The 27,954-nt window shown below is 40.1% G+C and overlaps 4 protein-coding genes across 8 annotated transcripts in view; 2 read left to right on the forward strand and 2 right to left on the reverse strand.

Moving 5' to 3' along the window:
* The window catches only part of ccdc36 (coiled-coil domain containing 36), a 3,820-nt gene extending 2,016 nt beyond the window's left edge, over window positions 1-1,804 (reverse strand). Inside the window, exons 1-7 of one of the 3 annotated variants that reach the window (XM_017304692.1) lie at window positions 1,715-1,804; window positions 1,601-1,628; window positions 1,461-1,526; window positions 1,141-1,279; window positions 877-1,013; window positions 723-771; window positions 560-644 (exon numbers count right to left, since the gene is read on the reverse strand). In XM_017304692.1, coding sequence (XP_017160181.1) covers window positions 560-644; window positions 723-771; window positions 877-1,013; window positions 1,141-1,279; window positions 1,461-1,513 — 463 coding nt within the window. In that variant the 5' untranslated portion in view covers window positions 1,514-1,526; window positions 1,601-1,628; window positions 1,715-1,804. Of the gene's footprint in view, window positions 1-559; window positions 645-722; window positions 772-876; window positions 1,014-1,140; window positions 1,280-1,460; window positions 1,530-1,600; window positions 1,629-1,714 lie in introns of all 3 variants that reach the window. The other 2 variants (XM_008408818.1, XM_008408819.1) reach the window with 2 other exon arrangements.
* Window positions 1,805-3,082: 1,278 nt separating this feature from the next.
* lg5h1orf159 (linkage group 5 C1orf159 homolog) lies at window positions 3,083-8,848 on the forward strand. 2 transcript variants are annotated; one of them, XM_008408817.2, is made up of 9 exons: window positions 3,083-3,312; window positions 5,018-5,098; window positions 5,185-5,269; window positions 5,652-5,747; window positions 5,835-5,891; window positions 5,977-6,111; window positions 6,206-6,231; window positions 6,336-6,354; window positions 6,964-8,848. In XM_008408817.2, exons 2-9 carry the CDS (start codon window positions 5,027-5,029, stop codon window positions 7,056-7,058), a joined length of 585 nt encoding a protein of 194 aa, XP_008407039.1. In that variant the 5' UTR covers window positions 3,083-3,312; window positions 5,018-5,026; the 3' UTR covers window positions 7,059-8,848. The 2 variants fall into 2 exon arrangements, with proteins under 2 accessions (XP_008407039.1, XP_008407038.1); XM_008408816.2 differs by having other exon boundaries at window positions 3,085-3,273; window positions 6,964-8,847.
* Window positions 8,849-9,245: 397 nt separating this feature from the next.
* On the forward strand, window positions 9,246-17,159 carry perm1b (PPARGC1 and ESRR induced regulator, muscle 1b). 2 transcript variants are annotated; one of them, XM_017304955.1, is made up of 5 exons: window positions 9,246-9,345; window positions 10,377-12,908; window positions 14,804-14,920; window positions 15,265-15,377; window positions 15,913-17,159. In XM_017304955.1, the coding sequence occupies exons 2-4, from the start codon at window positions 10,397-10,399 to the stop codon at window positions 15,351-15,353; spliced, it is 2,718 nt and encodes a 905-aa protein (XP_017160444.1). In that variant the 5' UTR covers window positions 9,246-9,345; window positions 10,377-10,396; the 3' UTR covers window positions 15,354-15,377; window positions 15,913-17,159. The 2 variants fall into 2 exon arrangements, with proteins under 2 accessions (XP_017160444.1, XP_017160443.1); XM_017304954.1 differs by having other exon boundaries at window positions 15,265-17,159.
* A 110-nt stretch (window positions 17,160-17,269) lies between these two features.
* Window positions 17,270-27,948, reverse strand: rereb (arginine-glutamic acid dipeptide (RE) repeats b). The gene is made up of 16 exons (XM_008408845.1): window positions 27,937-27,948; window positions 26,464-26,645; window positions 26,213-26,312; window positions 26,013-26,111; window positions 25,487-25,567; window positions 25,222-25,375; window positions 24,549-24,635; window positions 24,279-24,472; window positions 23,969-24,118; window positions 23,612-23,722; window positions 21,929-23,007; window positions 21,274-21,472; window positions 19,947-20,649; window positions 19,730-19,870; window positions 19,473-19,638; window positions 17,270-18,263 (listed from the first exon to the last, which is right to left on the reverse strand). Exons 1-16 carry the CDS (start codon window positions 27,946-27,948, stop codon window positions 18,230-18,232), a joined length of 3,492 nt encoding a protein of 1,163 aa, XP_008407067.1. The 3' UTR covers window positions 17,270-18,229.
* Between the last annotated feature and the right edge of the window lie 6 nt (window positions 27,949-27,954).

Raw genomic sequence — 27,954 nt, forward strand, 5'->3', positions numbered from 1 at the left:
TATATATATATATAGCTTTAGGAGCTTATGTGTGCCTGAAGGTTTAATATATAAGTGCTTAGTGACTTGAACAAATAATAAATTCCTCTAAAAATGGTAGTGCTCTGAAGACAAGTAAAAAAAGCAGAAAAGACAAACTTTGCAGAATCTTCAGAAAGCATGTATGTATGTTTGATCGAAACATTACAAAAAACTTTTGCTCCTCTGAAGTAAAATGTATAGAAATAAAGGGTGACTTGGGAGTTTTATACTGTATGTACAAATAATAATAGTAGGGCAAACAGCACCACACACTGGAGAAAACAAATATTTGCAGTTGTTTTTCCCCAAAATTTTTACAAGACATTTATTTTATTCTTATTAGTTATTAGTGGCATTGAGTGAGACACACAATGTATCACAGGTAGGGGCCAACTCAATTCTAAAGCCAGCTTAGAAAACAAAACAAAAACAACAAAAAAATCTGCATGTTTTAAGAAAGGACGTCACCCGACCCTGCCTTTGTTGCATCACATAAATCCATCCCAGAAAATGCAGAATCAACTGGCAGAAAACTTACGTGATGATGCAAAACTGTCAAATTTTTCAAAGATTGTTTGGCACACAGATGTGTTTTTCTCAGTGCCAGCCACCAGTTGTTGAATCTGAAAGGAGTTGTACGTTTTGAACATCTGGAGGACAGCAGTCAGTGATGAACAGAGTGACCGTCCATGTCCACTTACATTGATGAGAGTTTCTCTAATATGCTGGGATTCTTTAAAAAACTGGTCACTGTTAAAAGAAAATACAAAGATTGTAGATGCAGTGAATAAACATTTTTAGGCAACCTTTTTGTAATCAAAGTAATTGATTTAAGTTTATGGTTCATAGATTCACCTGTCACTTCTCTCTTTTGCTTTTTTCCTGTCCTCTTCAAACTTGTCAAGCAAGCCTGAGGTTCTCGTTTTGTCCTTCATGTCGCCAAACAGAAGAGGTTTAGAGGTATATCTGTTTAAAATGGTTGGGTCACTTCCCTGAAAACAAAAATATAAAAACATCTCATGTGAACATAATCATAATGTGTTTCACTAAATAAACTGAGTCATTGCAATAAATGTACTTTTTTAATAACATACTAATTTATGGAGGATAGAGACTTACCTCCTGTGAACTTTGCTGGGAGTTTCTGGATGACAGACTCATTTCCTGAGACATTCCCTGGGAATGTTCATGCCAAAACTGCGAGCCAAAGAAAACCTGGGAATCTGTCAAACTGGGATATCCATTGGAGGCCACATTTCTGCTCATTAATTAGTCGCCATCATGTAGTGTGTTGAAGGAAAACAATAAAATACAAATTAGCTAAAAAAAACTATTTGTAAATAAAAGGGCATTGCTAAGTGTATATATAATACAAAATAACAGCTTATTTATCCACATTGATGGCCAAGAAACAACATTTAAAAAGTATAGCTAATTACCTGGTTCCAGCTGGTATGTTCAACATTTCCTTGATGTTCCTCAAATAACTCATTGCGTCTGATTTCCTGCTTGAAAGGTCAACAAGTTAGCTCAAGATTTAAAAAAAATAATAATAATTAGCTTAAACATGCTAACTTACTATTTCAGTCAAACAGAGAAGGCTTTAGCTAAAGAAGGGTACATATAACAAATGTAAATAAAATCTAAACTGTAGGTGACATAACTACACTAATATAAAAATGAATCAACTCACAGGTCCCTTGGACTTGTCCCCGGGGACTTATTTATATCTTATTAAATAGCTTAAAAAATATTTTAGCTATCCAGCTGTTTTAAATTTCCCGCCGTCTAAACCTCAGTGCAAGGCGAGGTTGCGTTTACTGACCGTCGAAAAGAAAGCTTACAGTCGTAAAAATAATTGAGAAAATAACCGTTTTGGACTGCTATTTGTTTACTGTTCACTTAGCAATCATGCTCCTATTAATACCTTTTGGAATATTTACTCTTATGAAAAACAATACGGACTTAGTTTGAATTTAGAGAGAAGAAATCTTTTGTAGATGTTTTTTCTAAGCCAGTGAAGTCTTATATCATGTGCCTGTTGGGAGCAGCTGGAATAATCAAAGAATTACTGATTCACCAGAATCTGCTCTAAATATAAAATAGACTATTATTATTATTATTATTATTATTATTATTATTATTATTATTATTATTATTATTATTATTATTATTGATAAAATTAGCACAAATAAAACACAATATGTGTTTATTTTTCATATAACTGTACTTTAACATTTCAGTTTAATAATATAATAATGCTGGCTTTCACTAATTTACTGCTATCCCAGCTATATCAGCAATATATGCTCGGATGTGAAAAGAAACACACATTTTGATGACTTGAATTGCACCTTTGGTGATGCTGCACATAACAGTTAACCTGTTAACACGACCTGCAGGGATTTTACCTATTTTTGTGAATAGTACAAGTATTTTCTTTTATCTGTATTTGAGAGTTATTGTTATTTTTAGGGTTGCACAATGTTAGATAATCTTGCACTGACAAAAAAAATAAATTGTCAATATTGTTATAATCATAGTTGCCCTCCTGTTTTCATTTTTTCCCTCCATCTGTGCCTCTATCACTCTGTGATCTCCAACGTTGTGGGCAACGTCATGTGTGAGTAGTATATACACTGCCATAATATTATCCAACAGGCAAAAATACCTTGAGCACTCCATCCTTACCTTTCAACATGGTCAAGGTACCATCATGGTAAGGGAGGACCTTTCATGAAAAAGAGACATAAGCTGGTAAGAACTGATGAAAAAATTAAACTAAGCAAGAAAGGAAAGAAGAAACCTAGTTGGAAGTTGTAAAAGACATGAAGGTATGTGAAGGTTTAACTTCAACAACTGTGTAAAAGTACAAGGGAAACATTTTTATATAGATCTATGTGGTATTTTGGTTCAGTCAGTGTACAGACCTTAATATATATGCACGTTTATTACATTTTATTTATATAAGGGGCCGAGGAAATCGTATTTAAGAGAAATAGGCTCTTTCAGGGGGAGATAAAATGTTGAGCTCCACCAAGAAGCAGTCGGTGACGTGTGGACTTTATTTTGAAAATCGCTCCCGGAAATCAGCCTGCCAAATTTTTTTAAAACGAATATCTCCGAGTCGTGGGATTATCTGTCTGAGACAGTCACAGAGGTGGATCCATGACAAATCCACCAACGAACACCAGTGACTGTGTGGTAACAGCCCTGCTGCAGACCAGCCCTGCGGGTTTTTAACCCATACAGGTGAGTTTGGTCAGGCCGAAGCCTTCCGTCGTCTGGCTGGTGAGTTTAACTTTCTTACGTTTCAGCACGCAGCAGCCTATTCTGCCTCTGTAATTCAAACTGGTGAGATGAAACTAATTCAAGTGGATTTTTAGATGTTCTTATGTATCACCGGTTTAGATGTTTCAGTTCTGTCTGCTCGTACCTTTTGGTTTTTATTTCACATTGCGGCAGGTGCTAGCTAGCTCAACACCTGGTACATCAGCCCATTGACGCTAAACCTGCTGCTCCTCTGTTTACATTGTTTCTGTACACAACAACGTGGCTGGCAGAGATGCAGATGCAATCAAGACAAACGCAGCTTATGTTTACTGTAGCCCTGCAACATGCACACCTTTTTTTATATTTATATATATATAAAAAGTGGCTAGTTTAAACAAGTTCTAACAATCCTAATACGAATCATATCTCACTCATTGAAACTCCACCACTCATAAGAAAGTAAAAACGACAACAAAAAAAATACAAAAATATAAGAAGAAAAAAAAATGCATTTTACAGCTGTTGTGCTGTTATAAAATTTAAATAAGAGTTTGCTGACCAAAACAGGCAAATTTCTTTTTCTTGCATCTGTGATTGAAATGTCAAGCTCTGAACAAGCTGACTTCTTTTTAATTAAAATTGACGTCTCCTATTATTTTTAGAGTTTCTAAATGCATCAGTTTTAATAGTTCCTTGATTGTAAAATTAAAGAAAGTTTGGGCTAGGAAATGAAATCTGAGGACCAAGATAGTTTGGATATACACTGCTCAAAAAAATAAAGGGAACACTTTAACATTTAAGTGAACACTGAAGTGTTCCCTTAATTTTTTTGAGCAGTATATGTTGACAATGAAATGCATTAACTTGTCTGTTTTATTTAAAAAAAAATATTTGTATGAACATTTGAAAAAAAGTTATTTTCTCAAAATAACTTTTTTCCAGTTATTTTGAGAAAGAGCAGTTTAGTTATATCATAAACAGAAATCAAATGCAAGATATAAAACATTAATAATTGTTTTATATCTTGAATACACTTTATTCAGTGTAACAACAACTGTCTGTGTTTCTTAATAACATGAAAATTTTTGTAATGAAAATAAAAGATATTTACAAAAAAACAACTTTGTTTTAAATTAGCTTTCTCTGCATGTAGTCAGAGCTGCTCAAGCAAAACTATTTCTCAATAGTGTAAAAAATATTCCTTCTACTGTCAGGAAGAAACTAACAGGGAGAAAAAGTTGGAGGTGGAGGGAGAAGAGTAGAGTGCACACGAGGGTGATTGACAGCGCTAAGACCTTCTTCCTGGACCTGATTGGTTGTTCGTAGTTGGCACTGGGAGAAGGCAGAGGAGCTTTTTTTTGTTGTTGTTTTGTTTTATTATTTTAAGCGCATCATCTTTCTCGTACCATGCTGTTACGACATGCTGACAGTTTCAACAAATGTACAAAGATGTGTGTGTGTGTGTGTGTGTGTGTGTATATATATATATATATATATATATATATATATATAAGTTTCACTCTGCAGCTTTAACAAAGCACTTCTTCTGAGTTTTAGCTTTAAAGCTAAACTACTTTGAGGCAAGGTGAGATCCGTTTGGTGCCCAAAAGAAGCTGTCTTTATGTGTCACCATATTTATTTCCACAGGAGGGTTTCTGAGTAAAGGTGTGTCTCGCTTTGTAACATTGATTCATGTCTAAATTAAATCCGTTTCATCTTCAAGGGTTCAAGTATGGGTTTGTCATTCCTGTTGGTCTTGGCTGCCTCTGTGATCCTGATCAGGCCGGAGACGCCCGTAACGAAGGTACAGAACGGATGTTAATCTGCTCTTGCTGTGTGCAGTTCAGGTTGTGCAGCTTTATTAATCCGAGCCCGGTTCTGTGCTCACAGGCCCTACATCATAACTCTGTGGAGTGCTGTGGAGAGAAGCAGAAAGTGAACAGTTCGTGCTCAAATGACACTCACTGTGAACCAGGTAATGTGGGAGTGCTCATACTTTTCCACATTCCGTCAGATCACAACCACAATCTTCAATTAGCTTTTTTTTTTTTTCTTGGGCTTATATGTGACCAAGTTGTGAATTATTGTGAACTGGAAGGAGAAAAATACCTTTTTTTTTTTTTTTCAAATAAAATAAAAGTGTATAGTTTGTATTCAACACCTCGTGTTTGTAATTAGTTAAATCACCTTTCACTGTTACATTCGCAAATGTTTTGGATTATTACTCTTCCAGCTTTGCACATATAAAACGGACATTCTTTGTAGAATAGCTCAAGTTCAGTCAGATCTTTAAGTCTGCAGATTTTCAGTGACATTTAGTTCTGGACTTTGAAATACTCCATGCTTATCTTCTGCAGGTTGCTTCTATCGTTTGCTGGAGAACAGCAACGTGGTCTGCATATTCTGCGATGCTGCAGCTGTGGATTTGGAGAATGTAACAGTTTGCACATACAGTACGAGCTTTTTTAATTCTTAGTGTTCCAAGTGAGTTTTAGTAGATAGATATATACATATATATAATTTGACCTTTGTTCTTCTAGACTACACATTGGAACGTAAAAACCACACAACAGTAACAACTGTCATTCCTAAAATTGGTAAGAAAGGTAGACTAAAACCCGTCTCCCAGGTTCTGAGTTCTGGCAGCGTTGTAAGTGGGGGTTGTTTCCTGTTTTTGTACAGGAGGCCCAGGCGTGGCGGCCTCCGTTCTACTGGGAACTCTGTTGATCAGTATGTTCCTCATTCTCACTGTTGCCTCCTTTTTCTACCTCAAACGCTCCAACCGGCTGCCTGGTTTCTTCTACCGGCGAAACAAAGGCGAGTGCGAGTCTCCTCAGAGGAAAAGCTCTTATGAGTTGGCTCTTAGTATTTTCATTTTTAATCTTATGTATACTTTTGCTTATATTTACAGCCTTTATATTTCAACCAAGTGAGACGGTAAATCCTTCTTTTTTTTTCCTTCCAAACATTTTAATTTAACATCAGAAATCATAAAGAAGCTCATGGCTTTTTTTTTGTTTGTTTGTTTTTATCCCTTACAGGCAGTTATGATCCCTTCAGGTAAGACGACTATGTCTGTAAAATACCTGTTTTAAGGTCTTGCTCAACAGGTTTTACTGTTGTGTAGTCATTAAGCAATGCCTAAAATATTTGGCAGTGCTACAGATGTTTTGCAGCTGTTGAAATGTTGTATTTTCATTAAGGTTGTGTCAATCCCTGCTCCAGATCACGTAGCTTTAACTCATGTGAGAGTTCAGTCATTAAAATCATCAGATTGCCCATGCAGAGCCTCACAAAAGTTTTTAGACACCTTGAAGGTTTATTCACATTACACTTGCAACTTTGCGGTGTATTCTCTGTAATGGGTCAACAAAAATACACTTCACTTTGGATGGCTATCTTTCAGAAAATATTTAGCTCCCTTCTAAAAGTCTTGCAACTTTAGATTGTCATGACTCCCAATATGTTTGCTTCAAGTGATTAAATGTTACCTCCTCAGGCTTTCACCGGGTTCTGTAGGTCAGTGCAAATACAATACATCTGTTTAAATCGGTTGTGCTCAAGCTGGGCGGCAACTTTTAGATGCTTCGGTTCAGAACTCCTACAGTCGGCACAAAGTCTTCTGATTTCAGAGCGCATTTAATTAAACGCATCGTTTTCCGTCTGCAGGGAGGAAGGAGAGATATGTGAGGAGGGAGCGGCCCTCAACGCGGAACGTCACCACCATCCCCACCTCGGCTGCCACTCGGGTGCATAATGTGTAGGAGGAGTGATGGGTTTGGTGCAGGTGGGGGAGGAAAGCTCAGGAAGGACCTGAAGGAAGACCAGCTGACTCTAGGAATGTTGGCCAAATTTAACTACTGCTGCTGCTACTGCCTTCGTATCACTAAGGCTGACACTGTTTTGTGTTTTTAATAATAACCCGTCACACTGGTACTCTGAATTCACTGGAAAATCACTTCTTCTTTTTTTTTTCACCTTTTTCTTCCAGTGAAAATCTTTAGAATGACTTCAGTTTTTAGTTGACACACTGTCTCCCCAATTTTATTGGTTCGTCCCTACTTCTCGATTCTTTTCCAGATCACTATAATAAATTAAGTGCCAAGAATAGAGAGGGGCATTGTAGACCCTTTTTTTTCCAGAGTAGGCTAGTTGTGTTTGAAATGCTTGAGATAGTTGAAAATTAGCTGCTTAAACCAGAGAAAAAGCCTTTCTATGTTTGCAACACTGGTTTTAAAATAAGCTGTTTTTTAATCTGCTGCTTCTGGATCTGAGCTCAGCAGCTGCATCTAAATAACTCTGCATATAATAGTTAACTTTTTCCTCTATAAGGGTTCGGCAGCTGTGATTTTTTTTGTGGAGCAAACTGACTGTTTAACATTCAAATTTTTTTTTCTACTGAATCTGCTTGTTTTTGCTTCCGTTTTGGCTTTGTGCACTGATGTTTACTGCTTATGTTAAACCACTATTGGTCTTCTGGTGGGCCAGAATTCATCTAGGAGAATTCCCCGAGGCACTGTATGGATCAATATTTCTATCTTTTAGTTTTGTTAATTTGCGTTGTTGACATTGTATTTATTTTTGTAACCAACTGATGTGCAGACGCACCATGTATTCTAGTTGTCATGAACTGCATTCCACTGGCTTTCATAACCATAATATTTATAAGGATATTTATTAAAGAAATCATTGTATCAAATTAAACAACTGAATTTGTTCCGCAAAGTTCGGCTTAGACCCAAACTCATATTTTTTCAAACGTAACCTTTGCGACGGCTATGTGCACTTTAAGGTACCAAGCTCATGGTGAAAATGTGCTTTTTAACAGAAAAACTCCCAAGCATCTTACCAAGTATAGCTGTTTTCTTGTTGTTGATGGGGGCGGGGTTTCTCCAGGAAGCAGCACTATTTTTTTCCACCTTGAACTCTATTTGTCTAATATTTCATTTGCCAAATATCAGAAGGAAATGGTGTGATTACATTACTGTGATGACTGTGCCATTATGAGCTTTAAACACAGCTGTGGAGCTTTTGATGATGATTTTGATTTTCGGATGGTATCCAGTGGCCTTTACTGCATCTCTGATCCTCATCCAAGTCTCTGTTGTGTTTTATTTTGACAACCCTTTGGCAGTTGTGTGCTTTACTATTTCAAGGCACACAATTGCAGTCGTCATTCCTTAGCTATTCATCCTTTTTGCTACTTATGGTATTTGTTGTACAGTAAAACAAAAAGCTTGATATGTGTATATATTGTTTTTATACAAATGGAGTGTTTTTTAATGTACTTTTTTTTGTTTTTGTGCCATAATAAAAGTTCAGAAGATATATAATTTGCAAAAATAAAGCACCTTTCTCTTACCAAAAGGCTGTATTTTATTTTTTTAGAGTTAAATCTGAAGGCTCCCTGATGTACATGCAAAGAAATTGAGTTAATTATTAATGTTTGCATCCACTTGGAAATCTTGACCGTTGTGAAATCTTAACGTTACTCTAACTTGGATCTTCTGGAGGTGTAAAAACGACCTGATAAATGCATTGTATTGGGATTTCAATATGTTATATTAAAAGGGAGAACACCCAGAACGTGACTTGTAAACCATGGTTATTGTGCATCGACTCGCATGAAATCTTATTTAGTCAAAAGACTGTTATCGTTTGCCTTTTTTAAAAATAATTTGATGCACATTTGAAATCCACTGGGGAACTGGCTCTTCACCATGTTTTTCACTCCAGCAAAAATAAAATAATAGTGTAAAACTACCACTCAAAAAAAAGAACTGCCTTTTTAGAGACTCTGCATCATTGTTAAATTCTATTATCGTTATTAGTAAGTAATTACTATTATCAACTATTGGAAGAAGTAAAATGTCACACCTCTGGTGAGCATGGAAAACTACACGTGACAAGGACACGTTACTCTATTTATACCAGCGGAGTGGAGGGCCACGGTGGGACATGTGCAAGGACAGATGGACATCATAGTTGAAATGTCCAGCAGGAAAACATTGAGAGCTCTTTCACACGGGATGACTTGTCCGTCTGCAGCAGGTAGGATCTTCTGTGCTGCTTAACACATAAATGAGTTTATGAAGAACATCGCATGTTTTATGATTAATATTTACAGGTTGACCTTCCTGTGAGAGCTGAATAAGTTTGTTTATATGGATCTTAAGCGTATTTGTCCCACTGATAAAGCTCCCCGAGTTGTTAAACATGAAGAACATAACATTTAAGATATAAACTTCAGGAGATTTTCTTTTTTTTTTTAATTATTTGAATATGTGTAGTTTCTGTGTAATTTCTTTTGCCCATATCTTGTTTGTTGGACCCCTGCTTTCTTTGCCGCCCCTCGCCCCTCCAGATCATGTAGCTTGTTTTCTAAGAGTGGAGCTGCGGGGGTATTTTGGGGTTTTACATGTGACTGCATTGCTGTTGAGCTGGTTTGCTGCTTTAAGTTACTATTAAGAGTAAAACGGGTCATGTTTGCTAGTTTCCAACATGGCAGGTGATAAAAACCAAACGCTCCTGTTCTAAATTTAGGCCCATTGTATCAAGCAAGCAGCTCAATCAGAGATTTACTGTCTGTATAATTTAATACAAGGACATTTCAGGTTTAGACATTTATGGGAAAAATACTTTCATCTCGGATACCCCTAAAAAAATTCAGTGAAACAATTTGCCTTCAAAGGCCTCTTAGTTAGCAAATAGACTCCACCTGTGTGTAATTTAATTCCTGCATAAATTCAGGTGAAATATTATTTTCTTTCCACTTCACAATTTGTTCTGCTTTGTGTTGGCCGATCACAGGAAATCCCTTTAAAATGCAGCAAAGTTCATGGTTGTAAGGTGACAAAATGTGAAAATGTTTGAACTACTTTGCCCATCCATCTAGCTTTAAAAGGTTTTGTTTAAAAAGCCTCACCGCTTTTGAAATGTATGTCTTCAATTATTGATACACTTTTCTGTTTGTTGGTTTAAAAAGGGGCTGAAAACTCTTGGAAATCTGAACCTGACCCCAAAGAACAGTTGATTTCCAGTCAGACTGAAACTACCTTGTCTCATCCTCTTTGTTTTTTCAGAGTAATGTGAGGCCTCAAGCATGGATGATTTGGATCACAGCATTCACATTGCAGAGAATGACTGGATTAGCTTCCACGATGACAGCGAGGAATGTAATCTGCTGCAGGCCTCGCTTGCCTTCCCCGATGATTCCAGCCTCAGCGACTCGGAGGATTCAGGAAACTTCGACACAGGCCAACAGGAGACAAACGGGAGCACAGACAGCAACACCGCCCAGGAGAGCCGCACAGGTGGCATACAACTAGTAGAGCAGCTTTTTCAAAGTGATGCAACATGTATGAAACAGGGGGAAATAAGTGTCAGCTGTCCAGAAACAAACACAATCTCCACAAAGTCTGCAGACGAAGAGATTGCACAAGAAATTCTGGCCAAGACAAGCGACGGCAACACTAGCACGCCGCAAACAAATCCACTGAGCAATTACAATTCAGAAGGGAGAGGAAAGTTGTCAAGGGATGGGGCTGCACGAATGACAAGTGACCTCAAATCCACCAAGAAACCTGACCTACTTTCCTGCAAACAAGCAGCGCCGAGTGCGAGCGAGCCGGACGCCACGGGCAGAGCGGAGAAGGAGCGCTGGTTCGTGACTGTGAATGATAATCTGGCATGGCGGCGAGGGCGTTCTACCTCTGTGAAAAAAAAACTCAAACAAAAAAACCCTGGTGAGGGAGAAAAGGTTCAAAATTCAGATACCGAACGAGAGCGCGAACAATCAAGAAGCCTTCAGTTGAACCGAAATAAAGAATCTGGAGACTTGTCAGAAGAACCGCTTATTTCTCGGTCAGTTGCAGCGATGAACAGAGACAAATGGGAGCCAGGGAGCTCAGCACACACGTCCTACGACAGCTTCTCACCCTCACCGACAGCGTTGGAGCGCTTGCAGTGTTCACAGCTTCGACATGGTGCTGAATTCTCCTCCACTGGCAGCTGGGATTCTGACAGCTATTTGTCAGCTGTTGAGTCGGTGGAGGAAGCTCAGCATCCTCTTGAAGAGCATCTCATTGAACGCCTTCCTCTGGAATCCCCATTATCCCCAACATGTGACAACCAAAACATCAGCTTGACCCTCTCCATTGACGCAACAGCAGCAAATTATGATGGTTATGCCACTCCGGAGACCCCGTTCACTCCTCTATCTCCAGAAATACCAGATGAAAACTCCACTTATGGAAATGACACATGTTCTGAAACCCACCCACCACCTTCACCATCTGGTGGCTCCCGGGAGGATCAGCTCAGTCCGGATTCAGCTCAGTCACTTTGCTCTGCAGCAGACAGCCCAGAAACATTCGCCAAAGCTGCAGGCCAGGCTCAGCCAGTGTATGCAATCTCTGCGTTCTGGGACGAAGTGGAAAAACTGACTATAAACGATATTTTGCAGATCAGAATGGGGATAAGCTGTAGATCAACAGAAGAAACAGCAGGACCCGACGCAAGCGACCTTCCCACAGACACCAGCCAAGCTGGTCCTCTTGATAACTCAATGATGGACACGTCTGACGCCGCAGACTCGGACTACTTCACACAGCCGGATGAATCCAAGCGTGACCGGTCAGTCTGCGAGTTTTCAACCTCAGATTTTGAGGAAGAGTCCTGGCAGTTTGCTAATTTCAGTAAAAACTCTAGCCCTGACCTTCAGAACAAATCCCAACGGAGTGCCTCTTGCCTTTTTTTAGACGAGGACGACTCCACCGATTATGATCGAAGAGAAACCCCCGTTGCTCTAGACCGAAGTCTTGACTGCCAACACTTCCAAAATGTGATCCCCTGCCAAAGAAGGATGACAAAAAGCAGAAGTATGTACAACGTACAGGCTCTCACCACAGAGGACGTAGCTCCACTACCTTCTATTAGTATTGACCAGAATGATTTGCCTCTTAGTGGGGATCAACCTCTGGAGGCTTTTTTATCCCACACAGACTTACAGGATTACAGAATATCCTTCCCGGAAATCTTTGAGTATTTTTTCACAGAATCTGACGACAGCACACCATCACAGTTTCTCTCTGTTCGTGATCCTGAAGAGATGTTCGTGTCTCGTGTCTTTCACTCTCCTCTCTGTACATTCAGAGAAGATCCATGGACCGCTCCTTTCCAGTGTAGCCCAGAGAAACCCATCCCAATCTTCTCTTGCTCTCGTCCTGCTGTCCAAGACCTCACATTCCCAAATCCGCATGTTTTCCTGAGCACAGACTGTGAGGAGGTGGACAAAGTGTCTCCAATGAGACTCACGTCTCATTCGTTTTTTCACGACAGTCCGCGCGGATCCTCAGGAGCAGCAGGTGTGGGTGGATCTAACAGTTGGAAAAGTTTTCTATCTTTGAGGAAAATTCGCTTTCCAGACAAAGGCAGCATCTGCTGCAGCGAGTCGGGCGCCTGGATATTTCCTGTTGACACTGAAGAGATCCGGATGGGGAGTCGGAATCAGGCAGTGACATCGTTCAGTGAGAGGAGAGCTTGTCTGGACTTTTCTCAGGATTTCAGAGAGCTGGAAGAGCAATGCTGGATTTCGGAAACTGTATGGACAACAAGTAGGTCCCAGCATGCAACGCTGTCATTCAAAACCAGGTTATGTCAGTTGTTTTGATTTTTTTTATTTTTTTTATGACAAGCATCACTTCTCGCACTCACACGTAAAATATATTTAATTCCATAAACTTTTCAGTTTACTGAAATGTTGTTTCAAAGCACACACAAAAAAAACAAAAAAAAAAACAAAGCACAGACACATCAAGCGCTCGCGAAAAGTTATGGAATTTTAATCTTTGGGTGAAAATTGTGGACGTGGTGAAATGTTCATGCTAAAGTGATAATACACTGCAAAAGTTGAATGATTAAGTAAAAATGTGCCTTTTTTGGGGGTAAGGAGGGAACCCATGAAAGCCCAACATTTTTAATGGTCTGATGTAACTCTGGTGCTTCGCCTCCATTATATGCATCTGGAGTTTAGTGCCATTGACCATCCAGTTCTGCAGGGTAAAGTTCACCATTAAGCTGTCATCAGCATGGGATGTGGCCAAAGGATTTCCACTGCTGACGTTTCCAGTCTCTCTGTGTTTCTGTTGCAACCTGCTGATAACACCGACAGTCTAACCTCAGTGTCAACTTCCCCGTTAGTGCGTCCTGTTTTAAGCCTAGCGATGGCAAGGTTCTCTTCAGTGAATGTTTAGCTGCTTTGTTAGAGGACGCCATGTTGAGCAATTAATTGTAAAACATTGAACAGTTGGGTAAATGCATCATGGCAAGTCTAATCAGGATCACCTATAAAGGTGATTGCCAATTAATCAATCCAGTTTAGTCATCTCAGTGCATTCACATGAAAATGTGACACAAAAATGAAATATTTCATAATGAACAAATAGCAAAGTTTCTGCAATGACATTTATAACTGAGACAAAAACAAAACAACAGCAAGTTCATTTTTTCAAATGACCCATACACAGATAAACTCTTGAGCACATTTTTAGGCTTTTTCTGAAATTTCACCTGGACCAGTTCGGTTGGCCTTGGTGAACGGTAGGGAGAGTTATGCGTAATAATGCGCAGTTTGGAAAAATAAACAGGAAGTCCTTAGAAACTCCAAGTGTTAATTTGAAGGTTCTCATCCACCCTGATCTTAAAGTCTAATTTGGCTGCTGCCACATAAATTACAGTAATATTAATGCTATTTTCATTTAAATATTTCCAAATGAGTACACAAGCTGCTAGTTAACATGTTCCTGTGGTGTCTGAATGTGAATGAGAAACACATCATAATTAGCTTTGTTTGCCAGTTTTGAGCCTGGCTTCTGAGCATGCTAATAGTTTTCCACATTGCAACCGGAACCATGTGAACTTGGAGGTAATGTTGTTCCTTTACCCAATTTCGCACGTCAGAGATTAAAAGAGAAACATAACATATGGAGCCACTTGTTCTCTGCTGCTCTGTGTTGCTTCTACTCAGTAGTGGAATTTGATATGGGAAATAATCCTTAACCAGACACTGATGCTGTCTGATTTGATGAGAGGAAAATTAGCGTTTTGGAATTATTTAACAAGTTTCCAGAAATAATCCTGACAGAAAACATGTTCAAAAGGTGCTTCACCAATATATTAAAGGTTTGAAGAGTTATTTAACCTCGTTATTTCACCTTTGTAGTTTTTTTTTTTTTTTTAAACTTGGACTTGTTTGTTTTGAAGTTAATTTGTCCAGCATAAACGTCACATGATGTGGAAAAGGTTTTGAAATGGCTGATCATGGTCTCTGCTTTTGCACTGCTAACACCTGCCTTGGTTAACAGGGGTGTGCACACTTTTGAGAGCCACATCAACTCCATGATATGCTACATTTAATGAGATTAAAGTCGTTTTCAAATCTCAAATAGATTGGTTTGCATTTCGCACATGACAAATCTCTCTTTAAAACTCTATTTTGTTCCTCTGACAGAGCGAGAAGGCCTCTTCTCCAGAGTGAAGCAGTCAGACATGTGTTTAGTCTGCATCGCTTTTGCCTCTTGGGTGCTGAGATCTTCTAATCCAGAGGCTGCAGATGCCTGGAAAGCAGGTATGAACCGTCTCCTTTGTCATTCTTACAACTGACAAGTAAATGTTATTTAAAAATAACATTTAGCTGAGATAAAATAATGATTTTCTAATACTATAGTATCTACCTAATTGTTAAATTGTTCTTGATTTTACTGTTTAATAACTACACTGTTACTCTGAGGCACATTGAAACAACCTGCAGAACATAGTCATACCCAACAATCCCAACCTTTGCAGCTGAAAAACATTTCAAAGCAAATACTGAAATTTTCAAGGTATTTAGGCTGCAAACATTTTAATTAGAAGAAAACAAACACAGGGACAGATATCAAATTAAATTAACACTTTTAAACTACTTTTCAGCTCTTCTAGCAAACGTGAGTGCACTGTCTGCAATCCAGTACCTGCGGCAGTACGTGACGATGAAGAACCCTCCCAGAGACGACCTCTGACAGGAACACAAACAAGAAGAAACTGTAAACATTCTCACTCGGGTCCACGTTGATTAAAAAAAACACAGAAAACATTCACAGTCAGCTACACATTAGCTGGAGGTTGGTGAAGTAGAAAGGAGGAGTCAATCTGTGAACTCCCCATAATGCAAAACAAACTAACCAAATAATCAGTTTCAACTGCAACCAGGATTCAGTAAATTAAAAAATCTGAATTAGTATTTAATGACTGACCAGTGTTGGCTATGTACATCTCTGCTCAAAAATAACATAAATATGTTTAAAAAATACAGTCAGAAAAGCTCCAAATACTTCTAATAACTTTTATTGGTAAATGCATTGGGAACACTGCACCATCTATTCCAAATCAAAACAGGAAGAACATATTACGGTATATGCGTTAATTGTTTGTTTCAATAATTAGTTTTAAAACAGACACACTCAAAGTTTGAGCTTTTATCTGAGTTACTAAACTAATATTTCACTTTATAAACAGTTTCTGAGAGCTGCTTCACATCTACGTTGACCAACTTTTGTCACCTGTGAACATTTATTCTAGGCTGGAGTGGTTGGGCATCTCGCTGTTGCTCTGTATTTCTTGGTTTTACCTCAGGAAATGCACATCTAATGTCACCCCACACATTTTCCGCTGGACTGCGGCCTGATTGCTTCATGAAACTGATCTTGTGGGTCTGGAACCGCAACGCTGCTCGCTTGCTGATGTGTTTGGGATCACTGTCTTGTTGAAACACACTTGAGCATTTGTTCTTTGACAAAAGGCAATACTTCTTCAAAATCTATTCAAAATATGAATTCAAACTAATCCACAATCCTTTGTATGCAACAAATAGGCCCAACACCATAGCATAAGAAACATCTCCATAGCCTTGATGCGACTTGACTACCAGTCTGGGTTGACAAAACTGTCTGCACCACCCAGTCCGTAAAAGACAGCCATAAACATATTATTAGTAGTACATATATTTGTAAGGGTTTTGTTGCTGAATGTGTAATAAAGATAAAAATTAGCTCAATGGTTATCTCAATACTTTCTTGTTAAGAAAAAAAAATATTTTCCACATGTAACTGACCTCTGACTATTACTGTAATAAAATGTTGCTGAACCAAAATGACTGGGATCTGCAGAGCTGGTTTACTGATGATGAGGAAATTCAATGATTTGATTCAGGTGTGTTGAAGCAAGGATGTACCTGAAGGATGCAGGACAGTAGCTCTGGACTTGGACACACCTACTGTGGAATAATTTGGTATCTGATGAAGCCACATTTGAACCTTTAGTCCACTAAAACATTGTGCGTCACCAATTCAATATGCTTGCAGTAAAACACGGTGGTGACGGCATCATGGTGTGGGGTTATTTTCTTTAGGAGAAACGAGGGTTTTGTTGGGGTGGATGAAATTATTGAGTTACAAATTGTAGATGGCGGCACCTCGTTTTTGAGTTATTTTTGCTTTTTGTGAACATTAAATCTACTGATCATGCTTCACATCTGAAGAAGTCGGATGTTTTATTTTATAAGTAGATTTTAAATCCGATAGTTAATATGTGCCGTGAACAAGAGATGTCCTCACAGAGGGTTAAGTTGATGTAAAAATGCTGATAAAAGACTGAATGCTGAAACTTTTCATAACAGCAGGCATGCAATTATTTTGTTACTTGTTTACATTTGCCATTTAACTGATTTGTTTTTCAGTTAAACGGTAGATATAAATTACACTATAAAGGTGGAAAATGTGACGCGAGAATTTATTGTGGTCTCATTAAACAACATTATAAAACCTGGAGTTTTAAAACCTTTATTAATTATATGCCATATTCACCCAATAAAAAAATATATCAAAGCTCAAACAAATTAACTTTATAAGCATCATTAATGACAAAAATGACAAGAAAATTGTATCATTGGAGAAATATTTATTGAAATAAATATGGTATGGATACAGATTGATATATATCACATAAATACTGAATTTAGGCAGTATTTTTTTTTGTTTGTTTATTTTTAGAAAAACTCCACCCAAATGTTTAAGATTTAGTTTCTATCCAGCTGTTACATTTTCAGGAAAACAATGTAAATAGATTCTCCTAATAAAACTTCCTGTCAGTAAACAGACAGGCAGATTATGGTCCAAGTATTTAGCACACCTTATAACACTACCTTAGGATTGTATTGTTCTCATGCTGAATCAAGTGTTTACATCTACTGATATATCAATAATACTCAGTCATATAGATTACTGTGAACATGTAGTATTTACATTCTCAAAAATGAGCTTCGGTTATACTGTGAAAAGATATATTGATATATAAAAATTTAGGATTTAAAGATACATTTCATCTTATTTAGGATTAAATCCAGTCCCCTACGGTGCTTTTAAAGCCTACCAACACAATACAACTTCGTTCTACTATCTCAGTGGAAAAACTGAAGGGTGAGTCATGCTAGGTCATATCTATCATACACACACAGATTTAAACATTATTCTGTACAGGAACTCTATTAGAAATGATAAACATATTTAAAGTCAACACCAAAATCGGTCTGTTTTCATCGTTCTTTAGCAAACTCATATGACTGCATAAGAAACAGTTTAATAGTTGGTTAGAGAGGAAACCTGTCACTTTAAGTCCCAGTTGGTGGGACTGTTCATTAATTGGATGATAAAACTAGCGTATTAGTTAAGGAAAATCTCAGGGTTTCATGATGCGCAGAACACGAAACACACTTTGAGTTCCACCACTATTTTTCTAAAATTTATCAACACAAACAAACAGAAGACAGCACACAAAAAATACATTTAGAGTGTTAAAAGTACACAGTATTGATCTGTAGGAGCTCAGAGCATGCACCACCTCAAGACGGCTTGTCACCTTCTTTCTTCAGGCGGCTTCAAAAGTTAAAAACAGAGTCACAATTTACTGAAAATCATTCCAATGTGATTCAAACTGAGACAAAAACAAAGATAACATAAACACTAGCCTGAAGATCTGTTTGTCTTACTCTGGTACTTGTACAAAAGTAGAGTATATCCAAATTAAAGGTGATCAGTGTATTATAAGCCTGGTGGGCCACCAGGCTTTACTTGTGCCCCCACCAGGCTAAGCATTGCTTATTTATGCAAGTCTTTTCAATATGTTTGTATTTTTTAAGACTTTACAGTTGGTGTTCAGTATTAACCTTCCAATCTTTCATTAAAATAATTATTAAGTGATATTTTAAAATTTTCTGTCAACTTTAAAACATTTTTAACTCAAAAACACGACAAGCAGCTGGATGAATGACTGCCCTAACGCCCAAACACCGAGCTTAGCAAGTTTTCTGGGGAAAACCTTGGGTGATATTTGAAGTAGAGCTGAAACGATTAATCAAATTAACCATGAAGTAATTGTCAACTAATTTAGTAATCAATTACTTGTTTACTGGAGTATACAACCTCAAAAAGGGCCATTTGCAGTAGGAACAACACTAAGAGCAGTAATTAAGTTAAAACTAAACAAAAATATATGCATTTTGCACTTGAGAAAATAAACCCTTTAGCTTTACCTGGTTCAAACTCTGTAAAAGAAAAATGTCCAATAAGCAACTTTTGATATTTAAATTTTGATATTTATTGATAGGTTAATCAAAAGAGTCGACAGATCAGCCCTAGACTGAAGCAGAAACGGCTCAGGTTTTCACATCTTGATGTTAGAAGTACCTTTTGTTTCTGCAGATGCATCCATATTGCATTTTATGCAAGAAAATATTTCTCGTTTTTTTTTTTATCTGTAGAATGTGTTAATTTTTTAAATAGATTAATCATTAAATATTCCTCCATATTCAGCATATGGAGGAATCAAGAACTGAACAATTGACGTTGTTCATGATTGCGTAGCCGTTTTCATGAATGCGTAGACCATAAAATGACTACAACATATTTTCTGAGAAACTAAAAGTCATAATTCAAACCTCAGCATGCAATTAATCTATATTTAGGCTTTGAGTTTCACTTGTTGAATTAAATTACATGAATAAAGAATCGTATTCTCATTTAGTGAGATGTATCTGTTAAGTAAGTGGATTTTTGATGGTATAAAATCTGTTTGAAAATGCTCACCTGTAATAATCTTCCTGACTTGGCAGAGGGCCTCCGTGCAGGTGATGCCACTGCTGCTCCATTGCCATTCGCTGCAGCTCTGCAGACTGAGCATGCATGGCCTGGAGCTGATGTGAGGCAGACATGTGAGGAATCGGTCCCTGAAGCTCTCGAGGATATGCAGCTCCTGGAAAAAGAAACAAACAAAAAAAACACAACAAAAAACACTAATTAAAACCAGCAGAGCAAGGGCTGCAGAAGGAGGTGAAATTACGAACCAAACAGTGGATGGCGCAGCATCTCATGATCATGAGGGAGATCGGCGAGTAAGGGGTTTGGGATTGGACCAGCAGGGAAGGGGAATCGAGCCAAACGTGGTCCGGCGGCCAGCGGGTCGACCAGAGGATGAGGACTTGAACCTGAATGATGGTCACAAATTAAAAGAACTAAGTTTCAAACCTTCGGAGAGAAAAAGTGCCAACAACTCGACCTCACCTTGACCGAGGGGGTCCTGCTGGTGGAGGTGCAGGTGGGAATGAATGTGAGAGTGCTGGTGATGATGAGGGGTGACGTTGAGCATCTGCAGCCGGGCGGCTGGATCAGTCGCCACAGAGGCCATCCTCTCAGCGTGAAGCCGCTCCGCAGTCAGCCTCTCAGCGTAACTCAGCTCTGGGCGCATCTGAGGCCCAGCCAGCGCCAGCCTCTCGCGCTCCAGGTGGCTCAGCCCCGGATGGAAGGGGGCAAAAGGGTGGGACGGCCCGGGTATGTGGGGCAGAGCCAGCGCCCCGTGTCTAGCAAAGTGCTCCAGGTGGTTGGCTGACGGGTGAAGGGCTTCCAGGTCTGGGTGTTTGACTTCGAAGCCGGGCTTCATTCGTTCGCGGAGCTCCCGCTCCCTGAAGCTCCTGAGCTCCCGCTCTCGGAGGCCAGGGTCCGTGCTGTACAGGCCGGGCATGTGATAGGCCAGCAGGGGGTCGCCTGGGCTCAGCGAGACGTAGAACGGATGGTTGCGGTTGGAGGGGGACATGACGTGGGGCCGAGCATAGTCGTTCAGGCTGCGCATGGCCGGCGTGTCGGGGCCGATGTATGGGGGCACGGCCGCTACAGTGGTGGGGGGCTGGTCAAAGGAGGGCCGGCCGTGGATCTGAGCCGTCATCTGCACTTCACTCAGGCGACTGTCATGGGAAGAGCTGGACGCCCTCTGAAAACAAATAAAATAAAATACAGTCAGAGAAATGTTTATACTACTAATTAAACCCGACAGCAATGAGACTTCTGTGTGTTTACGTTCTCAAAGTCACCCGCAAACGCAAAGAAGAACAATTTTAATGTTTATTCAGCAACAGGAGCCGACAGTATCATCACAAGATCATAAGTTGACGGGAGTTAATAAAAAGAAAGAACTAATAGCAATGGCCTTTTGTGAAGCATTAAGTTCTGTAGGGAAGGCTGGTCTGATGTGCAGCCAGAGTCAGTAGTGGTGAGATTGTGATGTTATACACTTCACTGACAGTGATTTTCAGCCATTGTTTACGCCCTGCTTCTGGCTTTATCTGGTGCAGAATTATGACGCCAGTCTCACATCAGTAACAAAAAAGTTGGGTAAAATGCAACATGACCATTCAGACGTTTTGAAAACAATTGGATGCATATTCGAATTAGTACCAAGTATGAAAATAGCATAGGTCGGAATTTTTGGGGGTAAAAAATTGGAATTGTACCGGTCAGATTGTGGTGAAAAAGCCAAATACAGGTCGCATACAAGCGAAAAAAAAAATTAAAATGGAGTTAGGTCGCATTTCCACACTGCGTAACCATAACTTACAGAGTTCCTATCAGTCTCTCTCTCCCGCTCTCTGTCTTTCTCTCGCTCACGTTCCTGCCGCGCGCTGAGCTCAGCCTCCCTCCTCGTCCTTTCTACAGCCTCCTCCCGTTTCTTGGCCAGCTTGGAGGAAGACAGCGGAGTAAAGAAAAGGTCCGTCCTCGCACAGGAGTTGTAGCCTCGATTCAAGTGTTTTATAAACCTGCAAGACAAAGGAACAAGAATATTTAATGAGCACACAGCATCAATATATTTTTCTAAAGCATTAAAGAAGACCTATTATACAAAATTCACATTTTGTATGTTTGTACTTCCATTTGGGTCTCAACTGTTTCTGAAAGCAGCAACCAGCAATTTTTTGGCAATAAATTAATGCAATTTGGTGTCTGAAAATTGAGTAAACTCATTTGTTAAGTCACATTCGATGAGCACTGTGCCATCACCTAGCAACCCAAGCAGAGCTCAACCACATTTGGCAAAAACAATGATGTAATGAACATCCTAACATGTTAGGATAGGATTAACTGTTCAAATATACATAATAGATTGCCTTATAATGCCTGCAACAGTTTTCCCCCACATTTTTTAATGTATTTTATTGGTATTTCATGAGACAAAGCTGCATTATTCTTCTCAGTTTACGGAACTCTAAACATACCTTGCAGACTGACTGGCGTGGCTCGCCATGTTGACAACAGTGGGCTCTGGTGAGGGACTCCTTGGAGGAGACGGCGGGCTCTCCGGCTCCTCGACCTCATCCAGCGGCTCTTCTTTAATCTGAACTTGTGATCCTCCGGCAGCAGAGTTTGGAGAGGGTCTGGGTGGGAAGGATGGCTGCAGGGTCGGAACGGGGCCGGCAGTGGAGGATGTGAGAGGGAGCGGAGCCGGAGCCGCTGGGAGGGACGAGGTCCCACTTTTCCCAGGGTGGCTCTGCACCTGAGACGACACTGGAAGTTGGGATGGAGCTGAATGTGGAGGCAAAGGATGAGGCATGAGCTGCAGAGGAGGGGGAGGGGCGCCTGGAGGGTGTTGGTTGGGGAGAGAGTTGAGGGGCTTCAGAGCAGGGGGTGGTGGGAGATTAGAGGGCATCTGGGGGAACGGTGCTGCAGATGGGTGAGGCAGCTGTTTGTGTGACGGTGGGATTGGGGTTGTAGGAGGGGGTTTGACTTGAGGTGGGTGCGGCAGCTGAGCATCCCTAAAGAAGGGCACAGAGCGCGGCGGGGTGTGAGGGGGGGAACCGTTCGGCTGTGTGGAGCCGAGAGCAGGTGAGAAGTGAGGCGCAGGAGCGAGAGGGGTGTCCAGACCCAGCGCTGCTGGCTGCGGCCTTGGACCAGAGACCGGCGTTGCTCGGCAACCTGAGCCGGCCGTGGCAGGGGACTGAGCAGCTCCACCCTGTGGAGGGTCTGGGGAGGATGAAGAGGGGCTCTGAGCCGGGTCAGCGGAGGCTAGGCTTTGTGACGGTTGAGGAGGAATGGGAGGGTCCTGAGAGGGGACGGCTTGGAGGACCGGCGCGTCCGTCGGAGTCGCAGCACCTGCCTCGGCTGGGGCCCCGCTAGGCTGGGCAGAGGAGTCTGAGTCGCTCTCGTTGCCCTGCTGAGGGCTGGGGATGCTGGGAGAGGAGCTGCGGTTGTCCTGGTCGATGTCTTTGGTGTCACTGCCGTCGTCCTGAGCGCTGCGGCTCTCTGAAGAACTTTCCTCCTCTACCTCTCCCTCTGACCGGGACCCGCCTCGTGGATCCTTCAAGAACAAAAACTTGATTCATATCAGAGAACAAAACACCAAAGCAAAAGTCCATGTAAGGTTAAAATATCTTCTCTCATCCAACAGCTTCAAGGGAAGGCGTTGTTCTGATCAACCAATCAGATGCAATAGTACATGAAAGGTTGTAATATTTAGACAGTGGAGTAGGGAATAATGTGTTAATATATAAATGTTTTTTACATCCTCTTATTTTCTGTTCCCATGCTCATCCAGACCTGAAAAATCCTGAAATTAAATTCCCTGAAGCTGATCTCCAGCCTCGCATAATTTGTTCTGCTGATGATGGAATGGGGAAAATTGTGGTGAGAAAATTAAATTAATCACTCAAACATAAATCCCCCTGATATGCATCAAAGGGAGCTGTGAAGACATCAATTTGTCGTGATAGTGTAATTTCTTATCAGTAGTTAAACTGAACGACTTTCTGCTTTTATCTGATTGAACTACAGATTCAGGCTATTCCACTGAGCCTGTAACTGTCTCTTTGCTTCCTGTAGTTAAGAGAATGAATTTAAAGTGTGAAGTGCCTTGATCTGGTGTGTTCTGTGACCTGCAGAATTTACTTGTGGAAGTCTTTTACCTGTGTCTTTGGCCTTTTAGGTGTCATCTTTTCAGGTTCATCAGACTCCAGAGCAGGACTTTCCCGCACACGTTTTGCCGTCTTTGGCGCCGTTACCTCCTCTTTTATCTTCTGCACAAAAAGCAAAATTACACATAATTACACCAGTGTTATCAAAAAGTCTTCACTGCTAGTTCTTACTCTCATAAAGCATCCCCTCTCAGATTAAAGAAGTACCTAAGCAACCTGTAACCTTATTTAAAAACACAATAATACAAGTTTTGCAAAAAAAAAAAAAAAAAAGAACAGCTTATTTCTCTTTTGAGAAGGTGATGTATGGATAAGTGTATCATTTGGTTATGACAACACGATGCTCACCTTGTTTATTTTTTTTGTGGAGTCATTTTTATGATCCGCGCAGGATCTTAAGGAACTAGAGATTCCTCCGGTCTGGTTACCGGGCTGTGAATCCTCTGTGTTCGGAGAGCCGGTGAACCTCCTGAGGCCACTTCTTAACGACGTCAGCTGCTTTAAAACACAACCAACAGTATTATTAAAACACAACAACAGCTGAAGCCAGATCACTTGTAAAATGTTGTTTTTCCTGCATTAAAAATATTTGTTATAAAGCCTAAATTGTGCTGGGCTTCATTTGTGGTAGTGATTCAATATGAAGACAAGAGCTTACAGGTGCTCTGCTCTGTCGAGTCCTCATGCCATGCTTGCTGTTCACCTCTTCTTCCACTTTCACAGGTTTGAACATAAAGGAAGCGTTCCCAGATTTAGAAGCAGGAGGCAGACATCCGTGTTTGTTTTCGTACGTGCGGCAAGTCGTGCAGAGCAGAGAGTTGTCTCTCCCGACCTGGTGCCAATCCTTAGAAGCTGTTCGATAAACAATGACTTTAGATGCAAGTTTCAGAAGCTGGTTACAACTTTTTCCTTCTGCTGAAGAACCTACTTGTTGTTCCACAGTGGCTGCAGCTCTTTGCTTCCTGTTCGCTGTCTTCACTATCGACATCATCCTCGCTGGCAGAACTGGCCTCAACTGCAGAGGGAAAGCGTCACGTGTGTAAATTCAGGAACATTTTGTGATCAAATTTGTTCCTCTCCATTCAATAGGAAGCATCAAATAAAAAAACAGGAGAGAAGAGTGCGTACTCTGATTGCAGACTTCAATATCGCTGGTTTTGAGCTTTTTAAAAACACCTTTGAGCAGTGTGATATATGATGATACGGCAAATAACTTTGAGGGTTGTAAAATACAATTTAGTTAACTAGTATCAAGTTATGGTAAATTTTCTCTAAAAATGTTCAAACTTAACTTTATAGCTCCAGATATATGGGCACACACCCTCTTCAATATGCAGTTTACATTTCCAAACTAAATTGGAGAGAAAAACACTTTTTGCAGCCATTAACAAGATCATTTTTTTCTTGCTCGAGCCTTTGTGTATGTTTTGACTGTGAGGATTAGAGAAAATCAACAAGAGATATAAAAACAAAAACTAAGTTGTTATTTAATACAAGAAATAAAAAAACAACCAACAGTCAAATCTGTCTTGAAAATGTGTCCCTGTGATTGATGTATGCAAACTTCTCACCAGCACAATAAAATCAAAAGTAAAACCGACCTGAATAGTTTCGAGATGGAGGGTTGACAGTAGCCGCTGCAGATCGAGTTTTCGCTTTGCGAGAGGACGGCTGCCGGCGTTGCTGTCGGTAAGCTCTGGTCCCGGCGGCCTCTGGGGTTTTCTTCCAGTGGTAATAAAATGTGATCAACTCTCCCTGATGACAAACATGATTATTATTAAAACATTGTAATCGTTATTCGCATATCAGTAACAAAGGGAAAACATGTGATATATGCCAAGAAACTAATCAAAACCACACACTTACAGTCTTCTTGCTGGGGAGAAAGTCTTTCCGGATGCGAAAGAAATTCTTTCCGTACTGCCTCAGACCTTTGATGAAGCGTTTCTGAAAGACAAACAGGAAAAAATTAGAAATTTAATCAATTTCCTCAATGAATTACTTAGAAAGTATCTTAATTAAGATTGATTAATTAATAGTTTATCAAATGTCTATAGGGTTGAAGGAAGGCTGGTGCCTATCTTGGGTGAGAGCCAGGCTTTAGCTTGGACCGGACGCCAGTCCATCAAGGGGACACACAGAGAAACAAAGGACAAGCAACCATGCGCACACACACACGCACGCACGCACGCACGCACACTTCAGATCTATCAACCTCACAGTCGTGTTTTTTGGCAGAGTTAGGAAACTGGAGGACCCAGAGAGAACCCATGCATGCACATGGAGAACAAGTACGCTCCATGAAAAAAGTCTCCAGGCTGGGATTCAAGCCCAAGACTTTCTCACTGCAAGAAAATCTTTTGAATTGAACCATTTCAAAAAGTTGTCTCACCACATCATCTTCTGACCAGCATTTTTCAATCAGTTTGGGCAGAGGCCTCTTGACCAGACGCTGCAGAGCTTTGGCTGCATCATAATGGCTTGCATGGAGCTAAAATAGAGATGGGAAAAATGTCAACATATTTTTTTGCATATCTGCACTGAAATCACATAATTTACTCAAAGTAACACAATACAAATTTTGCTCTGCACCATGTTGAGAGCGTTCAGCGTGGTATCGTCACGGGAAGCTGCCAAACATCCATCCTCTGTGGATCCACCATCACACATCCCTGCAAACGCTGCCATGCTCCTAAAAAAGGGCCAGAGTCATGAAATATTGTGTGAAATGCGTTATTGAGAATATCTTTTAATTAATAAGCTTATAGTTTAATGTGCTTTGGAAACAAAGATGTATGTTTCCAGAATTACGTTGAACATAATGCACTAAGAGGGCGACTGACCTGGCTGCTCTCAGGTACATGAGAAGGTCACAGTCATTGACTCCAGGTGTCCACATGAGCTCCTCATTGTCCGTCTGGGTCTGTGCACTAGGTGCTGGACGCGGCTGCAGCTCTGGGAGCTTGGCCTGCAGGACAAACCAAGAGCGAACTGAAAGAGCTCCGACACTTCTAAGCAAATAAAACTAAAAACCAACATTATTTGACGTTTCAACAACAAACAGAAAACTCGGGAAGGTGTTACTGGAACATATTCCAAGATTGTGTCCAACTGTAATGAATAAAAATGATACAAAAGAAGCTAATTACACTCGCTTGTGTCCAGCTCTTTCAGTCATTAACCATTCCTCATGGCCATAGATAAGGGTCAGCACCAAAGTGCTCAGAGGAAGCCATGGAAGTACTTAGAAGAAAATGCAAACTCAAAACACCAAGACCCCAGCTGAGACTGGAACCTAGCATGTTCTTATTGGGAGGGAGCAGCGATAGCGGCTGCTACAATGTGTTGTATAATGGGTTTCATAATGGATAATAGATTCCATAAGATGCTGAAGATATTTATGGTAGCTGCCTTGTGGTGCAAATGTATCAATATCATTTAAAGCACATCGTTAATAAGAGAAGCACTGGAGAATCTGCAGGGATACGCAGCTCAGGTGGGAAGATCTGTTGACAGAGCAACTACTAATCTTTCATTGCACAAACCATGTCTTAATGGAAGTGTGGCAAGAAGAATGACAGTGTTCAAAGAAAACCACAGGAAGTCATGTTTACCATAAAACAAGTAAGCAAACAAAAGCAAAAATGTGCAAGAGTGAAGCCAACTTTTTGGCACACATGCATAATGTTATGAGTTATGAAAAACTAACACTGGTCATCACCCGGAACACGCTGTGAAACATGGTAATGGAGGCATCATGCTGTTAAGATATTTTTTTATTATTACTTCTGAAGGGAAAGAGAAATGGATTGAGCCAAATGCCAGGCAATCCTAATGGAAACCTCCGGAAAGTAAGACAACATGACAACAGACCCGGATATACAGCCAGAGCCACAATGTCAAAACATTTTCATGTCTGCATGAATAAGTTCTGACCTAAATCAATTTGAGAAAATGTTAGTAAACTTAAAAATTGTTGTTCATATATGGATGATCTCCAAATAATCTGATATTATTTTGCAAAGAAAAAAAAGGGCAAACGTTTGGCATGTGCAAAGCTGCAAGAGACGCAACCCAAAAGACTTGCTGCTGTAATTGCACGGAAAAGTAAATGTGCAAAAGACTGACTCAAGAAGGGGCGGCATACAAATGCACTCCACACTTTTTAGATTTATTTGTGAAAAATGATTGAAAATCCACTTCCTTTGTGGTCTGCCCAACAAAATATGCAACAGTTTATGGTTGTAATGTTACAAAATGTGGAAAAAGTTCAACAGGGACTTTAGCAAAGCATAAAAGGTAGACAGAGATTTTACCTGTGGACACATGGCGGC

This window comes from Poecilia reticulata, linkage group LG5, assembly GCF_000633615.1.
Source record: "Poecilia reticulata strain Guanapo linkage group LG5, Guppy_female_1.0+MT, whole genome shotgun sequence".
Classification (NCBI taxonomy): Eukaryota; Metazoa; Chordata; class Actinopteri; order Cyprinodontiformes; family Poeciliidae; genus Poecilia; species Poecilia reticulata.